Consider the following 23,404-nt stretch of genomic DNA (forward strand, 5'->3'; position numbering starts at 1 on the left):
ATTAAAAATTCATACTAAAAAGTGAATAAATTGTTGCTGTCTCCTTTAAAAATAAGTTTCCTCATGACACATGCATATGTATGGCTTGCCAGCCTTCTGACATCCACTCTCCCCAGTAGCTGAGGCCATTTTAAAATTATTTTAATAATTATTTCCAGTTATTCCGGACATACCTGTAGCAAACCAATCAAGAGACCAACAAAGCTGTACTATTGAGTCTTGGTCACTGCATTTTAGGCTGAATGTATCCACTCAGTACTGCAGTCATGCTATGTATTATAAAATATATGTACTGTATTTTATATCACTAGTGTTAGGGAAAAGGAAATCTGTAGTTAAAATCATTACAAAATTGGTACTTTGAGGGCCCACCTCTATTTGCCAGTATCACCTTTGGTCCTGAGTGTTCAAATACTTCTGAGTTGAAATCCAGTTGTAATTTTAATAGCTGTGCATCTTTGGCGGTTTATATCAACTCTGTTCATCTCAGCGCCCTGTGTAACTGGGTTGCTACACTCCTCCCCTGAGAGGGCTTCATTACAGGAGACGAGCTGAAGTGAAACGACCAGCCACGGGCTCTCCGCTGACCCTACTCAAGCCTGGTGTCACTCTGCACTTTCAATCTTAATAAATATTGTCACTACAGAAATTAAAGGGGCAGGCTTAGTACTCTCTAGGAGTGCGCGTGCTTGTGTTGCTCAGTCATGTCTGACTCTGCAATTCCATGGACTGTAGCCCACCAGGCTCCCCATCTCTAGAATTCCCCAAAGAACACTGGAGTGAGTTGCCATGCCCTCCTCCAAGGGATTTTCCCGACCCAGGGATAGAACCTGAGTCTCCCACATTGCAGGTAGATTCTTTACCATTTGAGCCACAATTTACACTTTATTGAAGAGCTTGAAAGTAGTGATGGAGTCCAGGTGGGTGAACCTATGATGGTGGAAAGACAAGAAGGAAGACAAGCACACCTGGAGACGGGTGCTTGTGCTGTGACCTGAGCTGTCTCCACTCTGATCACCCTGCTTTGCACGGTCAGGAAATAAACACAGGCACTGCTTGTATTTGCACCATGGCCTTTCAAACATTATTTTATCCTAAAGGTAAGATTCATGGATGTAACAAAACAGCAATAAGCCAAAATTGCATTTAAACAAGGTAATTATGAAAGTTCAGAATTAAAAAGCTTACCTTGTTTGTATAGCAACTAAGGATCTTCAGATAACACTGGGTTTTACTCTTAAGGATAGCAACAGGGGTTTCACTCCTGACTGGTTTGGGACAACATTTATCAGGGCTAGAGGGGAGTCAGAAACACTTTAAACAGCAGGTCATTTTCTCAAGCAGGTTTCTGCCTGTAAGCGGTTCCTGTTGTTCTGTTCCCCACAACAGGATGGGGAGTCAGACAGCTACTGGGGGCCACCGAGTCACACAGAGACCCCGATGGATGATGGAAACCAGGCTGTGACATGATAGCCAGGAGGGCTCAATCATTCCTGTAAATGTGCCCACAGTTTTCTGTTACGAGGATAAAATCAAACATAAATTGTCCTCTTAGGGTCCTAAGCTGACCATCTGGTCCACTGCCCACAGCTCCCCACCTGCCATCTCCTCCTCAGTTGTTCATCAGAGAAGTCAGGAAACCAACCCCTTCCATGAACCACAGGGCTACGGAATCACAGAGAAATACTCTGCAGTGAAAATCATACCCTCTGTGCGCTACTTCGTAAGTTGGAATCAATTTTGGTTTCCAACTGAATGCGAAAATTGCAAAATAGAAAATCTAAAAATCCAGCTGAATTCTGCCTAATTTACTAGTTATGTGGTGGTAGAATCTCTTAAGACAAAGGAGGGAATAAATTTTCTTTCCATAACTGTATGTGGTGAAACACTTAAATTAGGCAAATAAGTGGATATAAAAACCCACCTCAACCCAACCCAACAAAAAAGCCATTCGTGCTGTCTCTAAACTTAGAAACTGATCTCTAAATATTTGAAATCATCATGCGAAAAATGTAAGCTATGGAGCCAAATGTTGAAATAGAGTCTTGATCTCCCTGGTGTTTTCAGAACGCTAAAACCAAAACTGTGGTGCTGGAGAAGACTCTTGAGAGTCCCTTGGACAACAAGGAGATCAAACCAGTCAATCCTAAAGGAAATCACCCCTGAATATTCATTGGAAGGACTGATGCTGAAACTGAAGCTTTGGCCACCTGATGCAAAAAGCCGACTCACTGGAAAAGACTCTGATGCTGGGAAAGATTGGAGGAGGAGAAGGAGACGATAAAGGATGAGATGGCTGGATTACATCACAGACTTCAGTGGACATGAGTCTGAGCAAACTGCAGGAGATGGTGAAGAATAGGCAAGCGCTGCATGCTGCAGTCCTTGGAGCTGCAAAGAGTTGGATATGACTAAGTAACATCTATATATACATATTTAGATTATTCCATCCAAAAGCAGAACACACACTCTTCAAGTGTACATGGGACATTCTCTAGGATACATGACATGGAAGGCCCCAGTACAAGCCTTGATAAGTAAGAAAACGGAAATAATATCAATGATCTCTTCTGACCACAACACTATTGAGACTAGACGTCAACAGGAAAACTGCAAAAAGCACAAAACCTTGGAGGCTAAACAACATGCTACTAAGCAGCCAATGGGTCACAGAAGAAATTAAAGAAGTAACAAAATTAATAAAAATACCTGGAGACAAATGAAAATGAAACGATCCAAAAATCTACGGGAGGAAGCAAAGTTCTAAGAGGGAAGTTGTAGTGATACACGTCTGCCTCGAGAAACAAGAAAAACCTCTAACAATCTAACCTTATGCCCAAAGGAATAGGAAAAGAATAAAGGAAACCCATATTGAGAAGAAAAGAAATATTCAATATCAGAGGAGATAAGCGAAGAAAAAAATTGAAAAAAAGATAAGATCAAGGAAACAAAACAGCTGGTTTTGGGAAGAGGGAAACAAAACTGATAAACCTTTAGAAAGACTCAATCATGAAAGAAACGGAGAGGGGCTTAATCGATTAAAAAAAGAAAGAAATGAGAAAGAAGCTATAACTGGCACCACATGAATACAAAGGATCATGAGAGACTACTGAGTTACAATAAGTTACATGAGTAACTTCTAGTTACTGTAAGTAACTATACATCAATAAAACAGACAAGCTATTAGAAATGGACACATTCTCTGAAATGTACAATCTCCCAAGAATAAACCAGGAAGAAATAGAAAACACCAACAGACCAATTACCAGTACTGAAATTTAGCCAGTAAAACTCTCAACAAACAGAAATCCAGGTCCAGATGGCTTCACAGGTGAATGCTACTGGACATTTGGAAAAGAGTTAATAACAACCCTTCCAAAACCATTCCGCAAAAACTACAGAGGAAGGAATGCTTCCGAGTTTATTCTGAGGCCAGCATCACCCTATAGCCAAAACCAGACAAATAAACCACAGAAACAAGAAAGTCACAGGTCAGTAACATGGATAAACATAGCTGCAAAACCCTCAATGAATTAGCAAGGAAATCCAGGAATTCATTAAAAGGACCACACATCATGAACAAGTGAGATGTATCTCAATATCCATCTATCATTGTGATACACCACAGTAACATATCAAAGTCAAATTATTGTCTCAGTAGGTGCACAGAAAGCTTTTGACAAAGGTCAATAGCCATTTATGATATAATCTGAAAGCAGGTATAGAGGAAACATACCTCAACATAAAGGCCATGTACCTAAAGTGCACAGCTAACATCAGACTCAGTAGTGAAAAGATAAAACAGTTTTTCTAAGATAAGGAACAAGACAAGGATGTCCACCCTAGCCACTTTTATTCAATATAGTTTTGAAAGTCCTAGTGACAGCCATCAAAGAGAAAGCAATAAAAGGCATCTAAATTGGGAATTAAACTGCCACTGTTTCCAGGTGACATGGTACTACACACAGAAAATCCCAAACGTGCCACTGGACAACTATGAGAGCTCAATGAATTTGGTAAGTTTGCAGGATACGAAATTAATATACAGAAATCTGTTGTATTCCTGCTAACAAGCTATCAGAGAAATTAAGCAAACAATCCTATCTACAATCATGTCAAAAAAAATGAAGTAACTAGGAATAAGACTACCTAAAGTGGCTTAACACCGGTAGCAGGGAAACTATAAAAGACACTGGTGGATGAAATTGATAACAGCACAGCTATATGGAAAGACTGACCGTGTTCTTGGATTAATCATTATTGTTCAGATGATGATTACTTACTACTCATGTCACCTGAAATTCAATACAATCCCTGTGAAATATCAATGGCAGTTTTCACTGACTGGAACAAATAATTCTGAGGTCTGTATGAAAATACAAGAGCACATGAATAGCCAAAACAACCTCAAGTATGGAGGTGCCCGATGTCCTGACTTCAGACGGTACTACATAGCTAATCGAAACACACAACACTGGCCAAAAAAGGACACACAGACCAATGGAACAGGACAGATTCCAGAAAGTAACCCATGTACTTATGATGAATCAACAAAAGAGGCAAGAATATATACTGGGGAAACACAGTCTCGTCAATAAACGGTGCTGGGAAGACTGGACAGACACAGATAAAAGAACGAAATTAGAACATTCTGTAACACCACTTAGAAAAATAAACTCAAAGTGGATTAAAGACCTAAGGGTATGACCAGGTCGGTGTGTACGTCGGTTGCCGTAACAACGGGAAGTGGAATCCATCCGGGATGGCCTCTAACTTTAAGAAGGCAAACATGGCATCGACTACCCAGCGAAAAAGGATGAGTCCTAAACCTGAGCTTACCGAAGAGCAGAAACAGGAAATTCGAGAAGCCTTTGATCTCTTTGATGCTGATGGAACTGGGACAATTGATGTTAAGGAACTTAAGGTGGCAATGAGGGCCCTGGGCTTTGAACCAAAAAAAGAAGAGATCAAGAAAATGATAAGCGAAATTGATAAGGAAGGGACAGGAAAAATGAACTTTAGTGACTTTTTAACTGTGATGACTCAGAAAATGTCTGAGAAGGATACCAAAGAAGAAATCTTGAAAGCCTTCAAGCTCTTTGATGATGATGAGACTGGGAAGATATCATTCAAAAACCTCAAACGTGTGGCCAAGGAGTTGGGTGAGAACCTCTCTGACGAGGAGCTGCAGGAAATGATTGATGAAGCTGATCGAGATGGAGACGGAGAAGTCAATGAGCAGGAGTTCCTGCGCATTATGAAGAAGACGAGCCTTTATTAAAATCAGTCTCAGCTTTTCTACCATGAGCACAGGGAACTCGGTTTAGTGCCTGCCGTTGTGTGAAGCCTGGTTTTTGAAAATGTAAATTATTTTTCCCCACTGACGTCTCGGTATAACTTTAGTAACAACTCTAAATCTGTTTTCAACTTTTGAAAGTGTTCTTTGAAATTGAGGTTGTTTGTAAGGTTACTGGGTGACTGCTTTAATTCCCCAGGGCAGAACAAAAGCATGTTAGAATGGAGAAAAGGGTCTTTGAGCTTTCACCCACCTGCCATTCTGCCTTGTATTGCTTAACTCTTGTCCTGCATTCCCACATTTATGCCACCGCCAAACAACTTCTTCTCAAGCACACATTGTACCCATGTCACCACAAGCAGAGAGCATCTCTTCAATGGTTCCAATTTTAATTGACACCTGAGTGCAGCTTTCTCTTTTATAAAACCCAGTGAACTCTTCCTTGCATTTGGATGTGTGTGTGTGTATGTATGGGCTATTTGTTTTATCTTCAAATAAAGGCTTTCTTATTTGAAAAAAAAAAAAAAAAGACCTAAGGGTATGACCAGAAACCATAAAATTTCTAGATGGAAACATAGGCAGACATGTAAATCACAGCAATATCTTTTGTGATTTTCTAACAGAAACAAGCAAAAAAAAAAAAAAAAGAAAAAACAAATAGGACCCAATTAAACTTAAATACTCTTGCACAGGAAAGGATACCACTGACAAAACAAAAAGACAACCTGCTGAAAAGGAGAAAATATTTGCTAATAACATGACCAAGAAGGGGTTAATATCCAAAGTATATAAAACATACAACTCAGTATCAAATGGACAGTCGGATTAAAAAATGGGCAGAGGACCTGAACAGACAGTTCTTCCAAAGAGGAAATGCAGATCGCCAAGAGGCACATGAAAAGATGCTCAACATTAGGGCTAATCAGGAAAATGCAAGTCAAAACCACAGTGAAGTTTCAGTTTGTACTTGTCAGAATGAAAAGTAAAAATTGTTAGTCACTCAGTGGTGCCTGACTCTTTGTGAACCCATGGACTAAAGCCTGCCAGGTTCCTCTGTTGTCTGGAATTCTCCAGGCCAGAGTACGGGAGTGGGGCAGCTGTTCCCTTCTCCAGGGGACCTTCCCCATCTAGGGACTGGACCCAGGTCTCCCGCACTGCAGGCGGATTCTTTACTGGCTACCCTCAGAAAGACAGGAAGCACTGAGGAAGCTATGCATTAAAGGGAACGCTCCTACACTGCTGGTGGGGATGGAAATCGGTGCAGCCACTATGCAGAACACAGCAGTGGATACACACCGAGGAAACCAGAATTGAAAGAGACACATGTACCCCAATGTTCATCGCAGCACTGTTTATAATAGCCAGGACATGGAAACAACCTAGATGTCCATCAGCAGATGAATGGATAAGAAAGCTGTGGTACATATACACAATGGAGTATTACTCAGCCGTTAAAAAGAATTCATTTGAATCAGTTCTGATGAGATGGATGAAACTGGAGCCGATTATACAGAGTGAAGTCAGCCAGAAAGAAAAACACCAATACAGTATACTAACACATATATATGGAATTTAGGAAGATGGCAATGACGACCCTGTATGCAAGACAGGGAAAGAGACACAGATGTGTATAACGGACTTTTGGACTCAGAGGGAGAGGGAGAGGGTGGGATGATTTGGGAGAATGACATTCTAACATGTATACTATCATGTGAATTGAATCGCCAGTCTATGTCTGACGCAGGATGCAGCATGCTTGGGGCTGGTGCATGGAGATGACCCAGAAAGTTGTTATGGGGAGGGAGGTGGGAGGGGGGTTCATGTTTGGGAATGCATGTAAGAATTAAAGATTTTAAAATTTAAAAAAATAAATAAATAAAAATAAAATGTCAAATCTAAAAAAAAAAAAAAAAAATAGAACCAAGAAGAGACTGAGCAATCCCACTCCTGGGTACACATACAAAGAAAGGGGCAACACAGACTGGAAAAGAAGCATGCAGCCCACAGCTCACAGCAGCGGTACTTACAAAAGAGGCAGCTAGGGAGATCTGAGCCCGCATGGGAGTGGGGCCAGGCGATGAGCCCCCCAGGACCGCCGTCACAGTAAGAGTGCATGCCCTTCCCGACCAGCCTGGTGCTAAACGCTCAGCCACCAGCCACGGGCCCTCCTGCGCGGCTCTGCCCTCTGTGCTGCCCCTCAGGCCCCAGCCTCTCCCGAGGGCGCAAGGGCTCTCTGCACGGAAGAGAAGGTCCACACCTTCTCACCAACGCCCCATCGCTCCACCTGCCCCAGGGCGCCCGGCCCGGCCTCCCCGCCCTCTTCCCACCGGTGCCGGGCCGGTCCGAGCCTCTCCGCAGCCCTCCTCCGCCGTCACGTGACCACGTCCCCGCCGGCCAGCCCACAGACGCGCATGTCGGTTCCCAACACGAAGGCCCCCTGGATCTCACTCCTTCGGCAGCCACTTTTCCTCTTCACAGAGAGCCCTGAAAGGGCCTCCTGTACCCGCAACCCCGTGTCCCCGCAGCCCCCACCCCCTCTCCCCCACGGCACGCCGCCCACCCAGCACGGCGGCCCTCGTGTCTGACGCCTCACAGCACTCACGCAGTTGCTTCCTCTTCTCAAGGCTCCTCCTTGGGGGTCTGGGACGCAACTCATCTTGCGAGCCCACCCTGTCCCGGGGGGTCTCAGCCAGGCCTGGCCCCTCCAGGCTCCCAGGTTTTACGTCTGCTCCAGCCGCACAGCCAGCTGTCCCCAGGTGTCTCCAGGGTGTCCGAAACGCATCGAGCGCCACTTCACCCCGAACCTGCCTCGATCCCGCCTCCGCGAAGGGCACGGCTTCCCTCCCCGGGGTTTGAGTCAGTCCCCCGGGATGGCCTGGACTCCACCCCGCCAGCGTGTTCCGCGGGCGCCACCTGCAGGACGCGCCAGGATGCACACCTCCGCCTCCGCCCCGGCTCCCCACCCCGGCCCGGCCCGCAGGGCAGAACCACTCCGTTCCTGAGTCACCGCACGGCTTTTCTCGGCTGAAGACCCCCAGGGGCCCTGCTCTCAGGGTCAGAGCCCCAGTGCCCACAGCCCGGCCGGACTGCCCGTGTAGCCCCCGAAGTGGCAGGTCCCACTGGCCCCGGGGCACCATCCCCCCAACTCCTGTCTCCTCACTTAGGGAAACAGGGCTCCAGGCCCTGGTCTGGTATGACCGACAGATGCTGGAACGGGTGTGAGCGCTCCTCACTACGGAAGTTCAGGATAAACTGGCAAAAATATACAATAATTTACACTTACCAGTGAACGGTTGGTTTTGGAAAGCAGTTCTCTTAAGACAAGAAATGTTTTGTCACTATGTAACAGGTTTACCATATATTAATGGTTACAAGTGAAAACCGAGACAAGCATGGCTCCAGTCCAGCAAATCGCGGCCCCACACTCTCCTCTGTGAAGTGACTTCACAGACATGTGAGGAGCCGCCCGCTGGGACGCACGCGGTGGCTCCCCATCCTCAGACCGCGTCGCTGTCTACCCCCAACGCCTGTCAGGACAGGAGAGCCAGGCAAGAGGGATTCACTCCTGCTGTGGACTTTCCCGAAGGGGCAAGGTCAGGCTCACCTCCCCCTCTGGAGGCGACCCTCAGGAGCAGGTGGAGCCGCAGCAGGAAGCTGGTGAGAGGGACAGCAGGGGTGGGGCCATCTGCTGAGTCCTGTCACAGCAGGACCACGAGCTGAGTCCTCAGAGCCTGCAGGATGGACGTCCAGGATCAACACGCAGCAGACGCCGTGTCTGGTGAGGCCCCTCCACAGTGCACACATGGTACCTTCTCCCTGTGTCCTCGAGTGGCAGAAGGGCTGGGGCACTCTGACCCCATTCACGGGGGCTCCACCCTCGTGATCTCATCACCCCTAAGGCCACACCACCACCCCGGGCGTTTGGATTCAGCCTGAGTTTTGGGGGGATACACACTCAGACCATAGCAGAATGACCCCACTGAATGATGTACAGGATTCGTGCTGAGGGCAGGCAGGGGCTCAGACCTCATTATCTGGGGAAAGGGGATGAGCAGTCCGGTCATACACTGAGCCTGGGGAGCTCCAGCTAGTCTGACTCAACAGGAATCTTGCTAAAATGGGACAATGAAGAGACAGACCTCGAAGCCTGAGGAGTCAGGACCTCGCTGGGAGCCACTCAGAGGAGCCCGACTAGAGCCTGGTCCAGCAGAGACTGTGGCCCTCCTCTGCTCCAGCCCACACTGGCCCAGACTATCCCCTCTGCACAGTGCAGAGGGGCCCACAGCATTCCCGCACCCCCAGTCCTGCTCCCAGAACTCCACAGGCTCCCCCTGAGGCAAGTGACAGGCAGACCTGGGAGAGAACCCAGGTTACACCTGTCACCAGCACTCGATCACACAGTGTGAGTCATGTGAACTGGTCGGTGTGCCGTGCGTATAAAGCTCGCTAGCGCCACGCTTCAGCCTGTTATGTGTACAGACTTATGTCTGAATGGTGCACACACTGTTAATACTTCACTGCTAAAAAATGCTAACCAGCACCTGAGCTTTCCAAGTCATTCCAGTAAGATCACTGATCACGAAGAGCAGAGTGCGCCTGCGTCCGCGGGGAACCCCCTGCACGGGCAGCAGCTGCCCGGGAGAGACGTTTGCTCACTCCAGGGTCCCCTGAGGAGCATCCACCCTCCGTGCAGGACCACCCTTGACCCCCTGTCCCCTCAAATGATGGCATTTCCCACAGCGGTCAGGGGACTCGGCCCTTGTCCTTCAGGTTCAGAGTCCACCGAGTCTAGAGCGCTGGGTCTGGAAAGCACCACTGACGCCTGTCCGCACCCCCTGGATTCTGGTCACACAGAAGTCCTGTTGCCCTGGACCTCACTGACCTTCTGCCCCCACTCAGAAAGCGCTCCAGCCAGGAGGGAAGATGGCCCTGCCTCCAAGTTCTGAACTGGGAGACTAACCACTTCTGATGACGAGTTACAGGGTCTTCAGGACCGAGTGGGAAGGCCTGGCATCTGAGCATGCTGAGCCCAGCGACACTGGGCTGCCCGTCAGGGGCTTTCCGGGGATGGAGCATGCAGGTGCCCTCCTAGACAAAATACCATCAGTGCTGTCACTCTTAGGGGCCAGGTTCATTCTGCCGGGTGCACAGCCAGCCAAGACGCTGAGACACCAAGGTCGCCAGCAAAGAGAGCTTTCTCATGAGGCAGCCAAGATCTCAGGTCTTCCTCCCAGAAGGTGTGGGACTGGGGCCTTGATAGCAGAGTGAACAGGGCTGTGTGGGCACCGTGATAAAAGAGGTGCCTAACTGTCCTTGAGCACAGGCATGACTAGGCTCCAGGCCTCTGCACGTTCACAAGGTCACCAGTGCACATACAGATCCAGGGGAGTGGTCAGTGCTCCTATCCCATCTCAACCAGCTCAGTCCAAACTCAGCAGAGCTGCCTCCAAGCTCCTAGAAGACACCTCAGTAAATGCTTATTGATAAGGCCCTGCACTGCTGGGAGGACATGTAAGCCTTCACAACCTTGACTAGGGATGGTGGGGAGAACAGGTTTAGCCCACAGGTTCTGGGTTCAGTGCCCCGCCCCCCCATCTTGTGATCGTGTCTCAGTCTGGGGAAGAGGGGAAGAGGATGGTTTAGTTATTTTCTGCTCATAAGGGCACAGACCCAACAAGGGCTTGGAGAGTCAACCTGCTCAGCACTTGTCTGAGTGTATTCTCCTATCCCCGGTTTCACTGTAGCACTGACCCCAGCGAACAAATGCCTCCTGTGCACCAGCTGTCAAGGCAGCCACAGGCCCAAGGCTGGTACCTGAGACTGCAAAGACGCACCCTCAAGGGGCACTCAGAAAGGAAGCCACAGGTGATGTTCAGGATGTTCAGGGGTTTTATCCAGGGAAAGGACGCAACAGGTGATCAGCACAACTGATAGGTTACATCTGAAGTCAGTGAAGTTAGCTGTGGTCAGAAAGTTGACCAGCACAACCAAGGGGTCAGCACGATCTGGTTTTGGAAGAAACCAGGTTCTGGAAGACAGAACCATCACCAGAGAGATTACCCTCTTCTACCAAAGTGCAGAAATCCTCATCATAACATACTTCTGTCAAAGCAGAAGTCCTTCCAAGCCCAGGAGGTTAGAGACAAAGGACTCACAAAAGAACACATCCTGCTCATAACCTAGAAGTTGCCTTCCAGAGGGTGTGACTTGAACAAGGCCACCACTGCAGCAAACCCACTCACCTTGGTTTCTTTCTTGTAGCTTTTCTTTTTTCTTGCAGCTTCTGAAAAGCAACTTGAAATCTGTCGGGGCTGCCCTGCCTCTGGGAGAAGCCAGTGTCGGGGCTGGGGCTGGAACCAGAGAGGTTTGGACGACCCTGGTCAAAGTTTTCCTTCTGCTGCACGCTTTCCATTTCCCATCGCAGTTCTCCTGAGGCCCATCCTGCAGAGATGCAGCCAGCCTTCCAGATGTTCATCTTTCAAGATTCTAGCCTGGAGGTCTCCTGTCTCCTCCTTTAAAAGCATCTCCAGAAGGGTTTTGCTGTGAGTCCAGAGTTGGGGGTCCAGGTGTGGCAGAGCCCAGTCACTCCCAGGATCCTGACAGTGTCTTCTGGTGGCAACCGCGATCCTGGTTAGAGCTTCCCTACCCCATCAGCAGGCAGCTCTCTGTTCTTTAGTTCAAAACCTCAAATATTTAAGAGCGGTGAGAATCTGCCTTCTTCCTGGACACCTTACAGCCTCATTCAGCCAAGAAGTCTGAAGTCAAACCTGAACCTGGTCTCAGATATGCTCTGTCTCACTGGTGCCCAGGCATCATTTGCATCCTGGAGCAGGTTTAAGGGTTCAAGGTCCCCGGAGTCTGGCCAGGACTACTCCAGTGAGGAACTCATAAGGCCCTGAGGAAGTGCTGTCTAGCAGTACTGTGGTCTAACTCCTTTACCTCTATCTTTCCACTCGAAAGCAGACTTGGGATTCAAAACTCAAAAGTGTGCAGGAAAGGCCTCCTTCAAGTCCAAAACGGTCACTCAACAAGAGACCCAGGACAAAGTCACAGGCAGAGTGTGGGTTAGGGAGAGCAATGCATTCCTACAACCTATTAAGTGCTCTTCAATCAGACACTCAAATGTGGACCAGCCAATCACAAGGTGACCAGCAGGAGCATACTGGGTCACACTGGAGGAAGGTCGTTAGAAGTCCACCCCGGGCTTTGCTTCCTCCTCTTCATAGCTACTGCATGACATCTGGGATGCCTGCCCCCTGCAGAGCCTGCTCTGTACAGCTGTGGCCATCTCCCCTCTTTCCAGCACCCCATCTGCCTATCCCCCAGACTCGCCCTCTGGGGTTTCTTTACCAGAACCGCCACGGCAGAGCCTGCAACTCGCAGATCTGCTCTAGTGGTGGTTTAACATCCACCCGGTATCCAGGTGCAGAGGCTACCCTGGCACTTAGTTCATTCACTCTCATACCAGAGGGGGAGCGAGGCCATCAGGCAAGGACAGAAAGCCAACAGGAGCTCTTCCCCTGCTGGAGAAGAGCTTTTCTTTAGGGTCCTCTGACACCCCTCGCTACTAACAGTCTCAAAACAAAGTTTAGAAAGCTGGGTAGTTAGAACCAAGTTCCCAGACTCCCACATAGTGATTCCCCCCTGTTAAGTCACCCAGGGCTCCACGTGGGAGGCAGCGGTGACTCAGCAGCATCACCCTTGGTCACTGCCATGGTCAGCTACCTGGGGCACTGGGTATGCCACCTGCGTACCTTCTTTAGGGCTTCCCTTGTGGTTCAGCTGGTAAAGAATCCACCTGTGGGAGACCTAGGTTCAACCCCTGGGTTGGGAAGATGTCCTGGAGAAGGGAAAGGCTACCCTCCAATACCCTGGCCTGGAGAATTCCGTGGACTGTATAGTCCATGGGGTCACAAAGAGTCAGACACGACTGAACCACTTTCACTTACCTTCTTTAAGAGTCTAAGCGTGGGACACTACCCCAGGGTCCCCTCTGCCTGCACTAGGCACGTTACTGTGGTCCCACTATCGGGTGCCCCATTTGAGCGACGGTTTGAGGCCTTCTACCTTTTGCCAAGTCCCTCACTGGGCCCTCAGTTTGGTCCACTCTTCCCTGGGTTCAGGCAGCTGCCAGCACAATGGCCCATTTCGTTTTCCATTGTTTCCTTTTCCCTTGAAACTGGTCCCTGCAATTACAAACTTAAGGCCATTTCAACAAGTTGAGATGTCAGCATCTCTAAAGCCCCTCCCATCTCTTGCAGCTTCTGTGTGTCAGTCGCTCTGATGAATGAGAATCATGAGGCCCATTTTAAATTCTCTAGGTCCTTATGATCTGTACCTGTACTGCCAGTAGGCTTTACAGACCCTGTCTAGAAATTCTGAAGACTTCTCATTCAGTTTCTGTCTTATCTTCTGTACTTCATTAAGGCGTCTTTGTTTTGCCCCCCTCTTAACACACCTGCCAGAATGCAATCTCTATAATGTGCACGTTTCAGACTTTCCCCAGCGTTCACAACCCAATGTGAATCTGCTTTTCACACAGTTATGCTTCCTGCAGCCTGAGCTGGGTCACCAAGGGTTTCTGTATGAAGCCCAAATGCCTCCTTCTGAGCTTCACCCTGCACTAGTCTATGTTCTTCTGAAGTGAGAAGGGTGTTTAATACACTTTCGAACACTTGTCCAAATCAGGTCATCAGGTCTTGGGGTCATCTCTGTAAGTTGGCATACTGTTCTTCCAAATAGGTTCAAAGTTGTAGAAGAAGAGTGGACCCAGATCCATCCCACATTACCTCGCATTCACACTCCCAAGGGAAATTTGCTTTAACAGATGTTGCCCCACCTGAGTTTGGGTAGCTTTCTGGCCCAATTGGGTAACCAAGTGGGTTTGATTGACAGCAAGTTGTCCACCTTTTCATTAGGGCCAAGCAAAACAGGTTTCTTTCCTTCCTTGCAAGACTTTAAATCTTCTGCTGCTGCTGCTGCTAAGTCGCTTCAGTCGTGTCCGACTCTATGTGACCCCACAGATGGCAGCCCACCAGGCTCCCCCGTCCCTGGGATTCTCCAGGCAAGAACACTGGAGTGGGTTGCCATTTCCTTCTCCAATGTATGAAAGTGAAAAGTGAAAGTGAAGTTGCTCAGTCGTGTCCGACCCTTAGCGACCCCATGGACTGCAGCCCGCCAGGCTCCTCTGTCCATGGGATTTTCCAGGCAAGAGTACTGGAGTGGGGCGCCATTGCCTTCTGGGCACAGGTTTATTCTGATATAACATAAGACTACAAAAAAGCGTTTCACCTTCCCATTTACAAAACAAATCTGGTTGAAAAGTTATATTGTAACTTAAGACTCCATTTCCAGGCTGTTTTCTTGTGGATGAAGGATGTTGTGGCCATGCAGAGAATGAGTGTGTGTGTGTGTGCAGGGTGGGGTGGGGGCCTGGGCGCGGGGAGGTAGAGGAGAAGAGTAGGAAGAAAACTACCTCTTCCTTGTGCATGGATTCATAAGTCAAGGTCACCCAACTTTGGTGAACACAGTCTAAAGGGAATCACAAGAGGGAACCTTGGGATAAGCACCTTCCATTCTGAAGCAGCTTTGCTTCTAGGGGTCACAGCAACGAAATGTAAGGGTCTTTGCTGTGGTCATCAAGAAGCTTAGTTCTCAACAGCCAATTCTTGTTTTTCTTACAGAAGCTTTACTTATTATAACACAAAACAGGAAATGACCCAGACGTCATTCATTAGGTAAATAAACTCTATACAGCCATACAATGATACAGTACTTGGCAATGAAAAGGAAAAGACCACTGAAGCACTTAATCTGTGTGAATATCCAAAGAATTACTGAGTGAAAAAAGCCAAAGGTTATGTACTGTATGACTGCATTTAAACATCTGTGAAAAGGGGAAATTACAGAAGTGGAGATAAGGATGAATGAGGTAGCAAAGACAGGAGGAAAGCAGGTGTAACTGGTAAAAGGCAGGCAAGAAAAAGGTCTTTGTGGGCACTTAAAACTAGATGAAAGTGAAAGTGGAGAGTGAAAAAGTTGGCTTAAAGCTCAACATTCAGAAAACGAAGATCATGGCATCCGGTCCCATCACTTCATGGGAAATAGATGGGGAAACAGTGGAAACAGTGTCAGACTTTATTTTTTGGACTCCAAAATCACTGCAGATGGTGACTGCGGCCATGAAATTAGAAGACGCTTACTCCTTGGAAGAAAAGTTATGACCAACCTAGACAGTATATTCAAAAGCAGAGGCATTACTTTGCCAACTAAGGTCCGTCTAGTCAGGGCTATGGTTTTTCCAGTAGTCATGTATGGATGTGAGAGTTGGACTGTGAAGAAGGCTGAGCGCTGAAGAATTGATGCGTTTGAACTGTGGTGTTGGAGAAGACTCTTGAGAGTCCCTTGGACTGCAAGGAGATCCAACCAGTCCATTCCGAAGGAGATCAGCCCTGGGATTTCTTTGGAAGGAATGATGCTAAAGCTGAAGCTCCAGCACTTTGGCCACCTCATGCGAAGAGTTGACTCATTGGAAAAGACTCTGATGCTGGGGAGGGATTGGGGGCAGGAGGAGAAGGGGACGACAGAGGATGAGATGGCTGGATGGCATCACTGACTTGGTGGACGTGAATCTGAGTGAACTCTGGGAGTTGGTAATGGACAGGGAGGCCTGGCATGCTGATTCATGGGGTCACAAAGAGTCGGACATGACTGAGCAACTGAATTGAACTGAAACGTTCTGTATGTGACTGGATAGTGGTGCTTGTGGTAAAGAACCTGCCTGCCAACACAGGAGACATAAGAAAAATAAGTTCGATCCCTGTGTCAGGAAGATCCCCTGGAGGAGGGCACGGCAACCTACTCCAGTATTCTTGCCTGGAGAATCCTATGGACAGAAGAGCCTGGAGGGCTGCAATCCATGGGGTCTCAAAGAGTCAGACACGACTGAAGCGACTTAGCATGTGACTGTATCAGGGTCAGTATTCCAGTTGCTATGTTTAACTACAGTTTTTCTGGGTGTTATTATGAGGGAAATTGGGTAAAGCGCATACAGGATCTCTACTATTTCAACCGTCCAATTTCAACAATTATCCACAAAGATTAGTAAAAGAAGCTCTCCACATCAGCCCTTTCATCCACACACTTCTGTACTCTAGACAACCTCACGCAAATAAAAGTGTATTTTCTTAGTTTGTATAATTACAGTTGAGTGGTATATTCAGTTTATTACCATTTTGGATAACTGTTTCTTGCATAGAACCGCCATTCTCAACAGTTAAGACACAGACAGATGTGAACACAGACCGAAAACCAGCGCCCGGGCCTACGGCACCGGCGCCTCTGCCGCTGTGTGAGCGCTCAGTTGTGGCCAGCTATTTACGGCCCCATGGACTGTATCCGCCCGGCTCCTCTGCCCATGGTATTTCTCAGGCAAGAATATTGGTGTGGGTTCCATTTCCTCCTCCAGGGGACTTTCCCGACCCAGGGATGGAACCTGCGTCTCTAGCCTCTCCTGCACTGGCAGACGGGTTCTTTACCACTGAGCCACCCGGGACGCCCCTCAGCTGCCGGACTCTCCCTGACTGTCTCCAAATCCTCCAGCCTCGCCCCAGTCAGGACCTGCCACCGACCTGGCACAGGCGTGTCTCTTTAACCAGACTACAACCAGAAGACGTCTTCCTACTCGAGCCCCAAAACCACTTTTCTGCCACAAAACCAAACCGAGCACCAGGGGTCAGGGTGCCTGGTGGGGACCCGAGGGGCAGCCCTGGAGCAGAGGAGCCCGAGGCTCACGCTGGAATTCTCGGTCCCTGTGAGGCGCCAAGTTGACGGGCCGAGGTCCCCGGCACCCCCTCCCTCCCGGCCCGCTTCCAAATTCATCACCAAATTCGCCAAAGTTTCCAAACGCCTCAGCAAAGCCCAAGGGCCCAAGAGAGGCTGCAGACGGCTGACTGGGCACGCAGGGCGTGAGGGGCGTGGGTGTGGGGACGCAGGGTGGGGACGTGGGGACGCAGGGTGGGGAGCGGGGATGTGGGGACGCAGGGCGTGGGGGGCGTGGATGTAGGGACGCAGGGCGTGGGGGCGTGGACGTGGGGACCCTGGGGTCGTACGCAGAGCGGGGAAGGGCCGGAACCCTGAAAATGTGCCCGGTGGCCCTTGTGCGCAGGCACAACTAGGCTCCAGGCCTCCGAACATCACAGGATCTCTCCAGTCTTGTGCAGACTCAGCTGAGGGGTCAGTGGTCCTATCCAGGTTCAGCGTCCAAGCTAGGCAGCTGAGACCCCAGGTGCCTGGAAAACCTGGGGCAAACAGCTTGTTGTTGAGACTCCAGGCCCCATGGAGGACATTAGGTCTTATAACAGCCTTGATTGGTGAGGGCAGGTGCAGTGGGTTTCAGCTTGAGCATCCAATGAGTGATGGGGCTGTGATCCTTAACTTACAAGGAGGTGTTAGAAATGGCTCAAGGGACTAGGGCCACCAGGGGACGTTGGATTGTGAGGTTGAGACCTGGCCTTACTACTAACAGGCCCTGTGTGGGAACAGACTGTGTCTCCTGCCTGCCTTCCTCTCTGGCAACCCGGAGCAAGGCCTCCGAGGGGTACTGAATAACTTAATATAAGAAAGCAAGTACCTCGACTTAATTTCTTATCTTAAAATAACAGCCGGCACTTCCAAGGATTAGCATCTCAGGAACGAAAGTGGCCTTAAAAATCATACAAGCAAAGTTTAAAATGTTTTTTAGACTATCACATAAGTAAACAACCTGACTCATAGGAGTTCAGAGGAAGAAGAAACCACCAGATGAGAGCACCGAGGGCACAGGTCTGGCCTGTATGGATGTGCAAGTTGTTGACTGCACGAGGAACTTGTGGCAGCTAACATCCAAGAGCTCCACTCACCAAGCCCTGTGCTTCCACTTTGTGGACTGCACGAAGGACAGTAATGAACCTTGTATAGAGGAGAGACTCCATTAGTGTGGGTTTAGGGGGAAGGGTTGAATCATGTTCTAGAAACAGGTTTCATGGAGGGAGAAGGCGGCTAATGGGGGAAGTGGACTGGAGGCCAATTTCAGTGGAGATGAAATAGGACTCTACCCTGCTTTGCAGCAGTGCCTGGCAAAACAGAATCCCTTAGCACCCCTGGGTGCAGGTAACAGTGCTGCAAGCAATAAATAGAGATACAAGTGATAAATAGTAGTACAAGTAAAGGGAAGACATGCTTCAGAGACTTTAGAAAATGGTCACATTTCTCCCTTCAGATTAGTGTGTTCATTTTATTCATCTGCAGCACAGCGCTCTTGTCTAAGTTTCATGTGGGAAGGAAATAGGAAAATGACAATGAGTGAGCACACACTGAGTCATAGCTTTTCCACAAATGCTTTCAAGTCTTGGCCAGATCTGACCCATTAGAGGCCAGGAGCTAGAAAGGGCGTGGCTTTTTATTTTTGAGAGCAGATTCTTTGTTGTCTGTTTGTTGAATAATTCAGTCATATTAAATTTGGGAACAATTAAGTGAAAAAAGTAAAAAGTGATAAAAGCTAACTAAAAGATGTGATTTTGGATGTACAAGGAAAACTGAATTGGTACTGAGGGCTTGCCAGTAGGAATGGCATCTTCTGGGGGAGGATCTGATGGACTGAGTGTCTCTAACCTGAAGGTACCTCGTGACAGAACTTCACATTCTGAGCCTTAGTTGAAGTAAATATCTGTGACAGTATCGCTCTGATTGTTGCTTTATACCCAGACAAGCTCACAAAACCTAACAAAGCTACCATACCGTGCATTTGGAACTATAATATGAAATATGCTATTTCTACACCCACAAGTAAGCCAAAGTGAAAATAATTGAAGATACTAGAACTGAAAATAAATTACTTAAATTTTATATTAAACATTGGTCTGCCCAAAAGTAAGTTTAATTATAGAGGGTGGAAGGAGAGCCTTGGAACTCTGAAAGAACCCGCAGGTTTGATGGACTTGAACACTCAAAGTGTTGCTTGATCACATTAAAACTCACTTCAAATTCTGCCTCTTCTTGATCTTAATATCCTATTTACTTAAAAAAAAAAAAAAAGAACTCCCTTGAGGGACAATTTACATACTATCAAATGAACAGACCCATTTAAAAAGTACAGTGAGATGAGTTTAGAAAAACACATACGCTCGTGATACCAGCATCCTGGCTGGCATCTCCATAAGCTAGATGACCCCAGGGCGCCTCCCAGGCCCTGGATCTTATCCGAGGTTTCACTGAAGATTATTTTTGCCTATTGAAGAACTTCACATACTTGGGAATACAGAGTCTAGGTGTCTCATTTCTTTCAGATTTGTCAACGTTCTTTTTTTTAATACCAAGTGGCATTCCATCGAGGGCTTCCCTGATAGCTCAGTTGGTAAAGAATCTGCCTGCAATGCAGGAGACCCCAGTTTGATTCCTGGGTTGGGAAGATCCCCTGGAGAAGGGAAAGGCTACCCACTCCAGTATTCTGGCCTAGAGAATTCCATGTACTGTATAGTCTATGGGGTCTCAAAGAGTCGGAGATGACTGAGCGAATTTCACTTTTCACTTTCAGCATTCCATTGCATAGATGTAACAGTATTTGTTTATCTGGTCACCTACTGATGGGTTGTCTCTCCAAAGGCAGTGTTTTGAATAAAGCTGCCGAGAACAGTCCTTGTACAAGTCTTGCAATGCAGGTTTCTGTAGTTGGGATAAATGCCTAGTGGAATTGCTGGGTCAGATGGTACTTACACGCTTAGTTTATGAGACTGCAGATGGTCTTCCTGATAAAATGTTCTATCTACAGCCCCATAATCAACACGAGAATTCCAGTCACCGCCCCCTCCCAGCCTTGTCAGCACTTGGTGGTGTCAGAATTCTCCACTGTATCATTCTCATGAGCAAACATCTCCTTTTAAATAAAGACCAGGGTCATTTTTGGAAGATTACAAGCAGGATGAAGACAGGGACACTGCAGTTAAGGGCTGGGTCCCACAGATGTCCAGCTTACACACCAGCCCAGGCCTCTCCCACTTCTGATTGACCTGGGCTCCCTTCCCTGGGTTAAGTAAGTTGCTCACGGAACTCAGGGAACACTACATATGTTTACCGGTGTGTTACCTAATACAGGAAAGGATGAGGTTGAAAGATACAGACAGACGGTCAGATGACGAGGCAGAGAGGGCAAGGTCTGGGAGTGTCTGGGGGACAGGAGCTTCCGCCCCTGGAGCTGGGGCTGTGCCCACACTCCTGGAAGCTCTCTGAACCCTGTAGTTTGTGGGTTTTGATGGAGGCTTCATCTTGTAGGCACAGTCACGATGTATCATGAATTCAGTATCCAGCCTCTCTCCTCCCAGGAGAGGCGGGTGGGGCTGGAAGTTCCAAGCTTCTTATCTGGCTCAGTGACTTTGGAGCCCCCATCCTGAAGCCACCACATTAGAGCAAATGCACTCCCAGCACCCAGGAACCCCATGGGATTGATGGTTTCTGAGCTGGCCCCGGAGCAGACGCACTTCTGTCCCCTGGGTCACAGCTCCGTGACCACAGTGGAAGCGCGAGCATCTCAGTGGCGTTCAGCAGAAACAGACCCCCGGCAAAATTTGTGGGAAGGGTCCCAGGCGCAGAGAGGGTCTGGAAGTTGGGGAGGGGGGCTGGCAGGCTGTGGCAGCAGAGCCTGCAAAGTAGCCGAGGTGGCCTCAGGCAGGAGCAGGGACTCCTGGTCCCCAGAGAGGAGCTCACGTCCTTCTGACATAGGTGGGAGTGGACCCTGCAAGTGACCCCGCCTCCGGGCTCTCGGTGCCACGGGAGTCAGCGTCTTGCTGAGAGGGGGAGGCAGTCGGGGGTGCAGCCCAGGGGATCCTTCAAGTCTGGGACCTCCCCAAGGTGGGTGGGGATACCTTTGAGCAAAGGAAACATCCTGGGGGGAGGGTGGGCATGGGGGCAGGCTCCAGGACCAGGCGGGGAGTTGCAACTGGGAGCACGGGCGGGGGTCTGCACCCCTCTGTCCCCTGCAGGCCCCTCTCTCCTGCTCTGTCAGACCACCTTGCTCTGAATTTCCAGGGCCCAGACCCAGTCCCGTCCCCCCATCTGGCAGGTCCCGGATAACTAGGTGCAGGTGCTGCCCGGTTCTGAGGGGCGCTGGCCTCTCTCAGGGTGGGATGGGGGCTGCGATGCCCTGCTTCTCACCCGCAGAGGCCCTCAGGCCGTGGGGACAGGAAAAGGAGTGGGGTGCCGGCGTGTCTCGGGGCTCCTTGAGCCATGGCACCTTTCTGACTGTGTATCTTCTCGGCACCTATGACCCCTGTGCCCACCCTGCTGAGAATCAGAGCTTGTTCTGAGCAGGACCAGGGCTCTGAGAGCAAGGAAAAACGTTCTATAGCACCCATCCTCTTTCTCTGTCCTTCTTTGACATTCCTTCCCAGTTCCAGCTCCCCGATTTTTGAACTGTTCTGCCAGAGGAGAAGAGGGGAAGGCGGGCAGGGAGGGAGGGAAGAGCACAGCCCCCCGGGGGCCCTCACACCTCGGGTGTCACCTGCTGACCCCCAGGAGCCTGCGTGTGAGCCTGAAGCACTGAGATGGAGGCCCCTGTCCACCCCCACAACTCTGCAAGGCTGGGGGGTGGCCTTCCCTGCTCCGAGCATGGCCTTCACCTCCCCCGCTGGAGACACAGCAAAGCCAGAAAACAGCTTAGTCCTTGTTGCAAGTGCTCTAGGAACAAAAGAGTCCTGTCTCCTGCCTGGAACAATGCTTCCTTCTCCCCCTCCAGATTCCAGTGACCAGAAACAGCAGCCTCATAAGCCTCACTTATCTCCCTGGGTGCCTCTGCCTCCTCTCTGCTTTCTGGGCTTTGCTTCCCGCCACCCCATGTCCCCTTGGCCTGCCAGCTATTGCAGGGGATATGGGTGGGGGCAGGGTGGGAAGCAGAGACGCTTCAGGCAAGCCCAGGAGGGGAGTGTGGCTCACCCAGGGAGGAGGCCCTGGGCACTACAGTCTCTCTGGTCCAGGCCCTGGGGCTTGGGCTGAGAGACTGCTCTCCCAGACACTCTGGTGGTCATTTATGCAGAGAGGGACACGCAGTTTTGGGCAGAGGGTTTGCATCAGGCCTGCTCGTTTTTTCCTACAGTGCGAGGGCCTTGAGGCTCATCTCGGCTACAGGCTGCAGCTGATTCCTGTGGCTGCTATTCTTTGTTATACACCATCTTCCACTGTGTGACTGTACCACACTCGGTCGATTCACTCGCCCCTTGATGAAACTTGAATTGTTCCCAGTTTTGAACTATGTACTCTTTTGAACAGTTTGAAATGTTACGAATCACAAACTCTTGTAATGGTCTTTTTATGGACTTCTGTTTTCATGGACCTTGAGGACATAGCTAAGAGTAGGGTTGCTGAGCCTGTCCTACAAGCAACTACAGAATGGATGTTCTGAGTGGCTGTGCCATTCTACACTCACATTGGCAATGTGCAGTTGGGACGGTTCACTTTATGGGGCAACTGACGGCCATGGGTTACCCAGATTGAACATTACTTCCAGGTGCTTCCAGAGGAGATTGATTGTCCTTTCAGTCGGTGGACTCAACAAACCGCCCCCACTCATGTGGGTGGGGATGGCCCCATCAGTTGAGGGCTTGACTGAAACAAGATGGAGGAAGGAGGAGTCCCTCCTTTGGTGAGCTGGGTCATCTCAGGTCATCTGCTCCTGTCCTCAGACTGGGATTCACATCATCAACTCCCGCAGTTCCTTGGCTCTCCAGAGTCAGACGGCACATCATGGTGCTTCTCAGCCTTCATACCTGGAGAGCCAGTTCCTCATAGTCAGTCTCTCCTGGCTTCTCTCTCCAAACATGCATAGAGTAGCCCACTGGTCAACGGCAGAACTGCAGTGGAAACTCTTTCAACCTCTTTCACAAAAGGGCTTACAGAAAATGGTGATGTATCTGAAGAACACCAGTATACACTAGACAGGACTGGAGGCCTCAGTCGGAGTTCCTTCTGCCCCAGCACCCCACCCCACCCGCTTCTGCATGCTCTTCCCAGTGAGCATGCTCTTCCCAGTGAGCATGCTCTTCCCAGTGAGCATGCTTTTCCCAGTGAGCATGCTCTTCGGAG

General features: G+C 49.1%; 1 protein-coding gene across 1 annotated transcript; it reads left to right on the plus strand.

The window, feature by feature from the left end:
- Positions 1-4,762: 4,762 nt before the first annotated feature.
- LOC100302545 (centrin 2) lies at positions 4,763-5,810 on the plus strand. Its single transcript, NM_001163594.2, has one exon. The coding sequence runs from the start codon at positions 4,763-4,765 to the stop codon at positions 5,279-5,281; it is 519 nt and encodes a 172-aa protein (NP_001157066.1). The 3' UTR covers positions 5,282-5,810.
- The last annotated feature ends 17,594 nt before the right edge of the window (positions 5,811-23,404 follow it).

Source organism: Ovis aries, chromosome 26 (genome assembly GCF_016772045.2).
Source record: "Ovis aries strain OAR_USU_Benz2616 breed Rambouillet chromosome 26, ARS-UI_Ramb_v3.0, whole genome shotgun sequence".
NCBI lineage: Eukaryota > Metazoa > Chordata > Mammalia > Artiodactyla > Bovidae > Ovis > Ovis aries.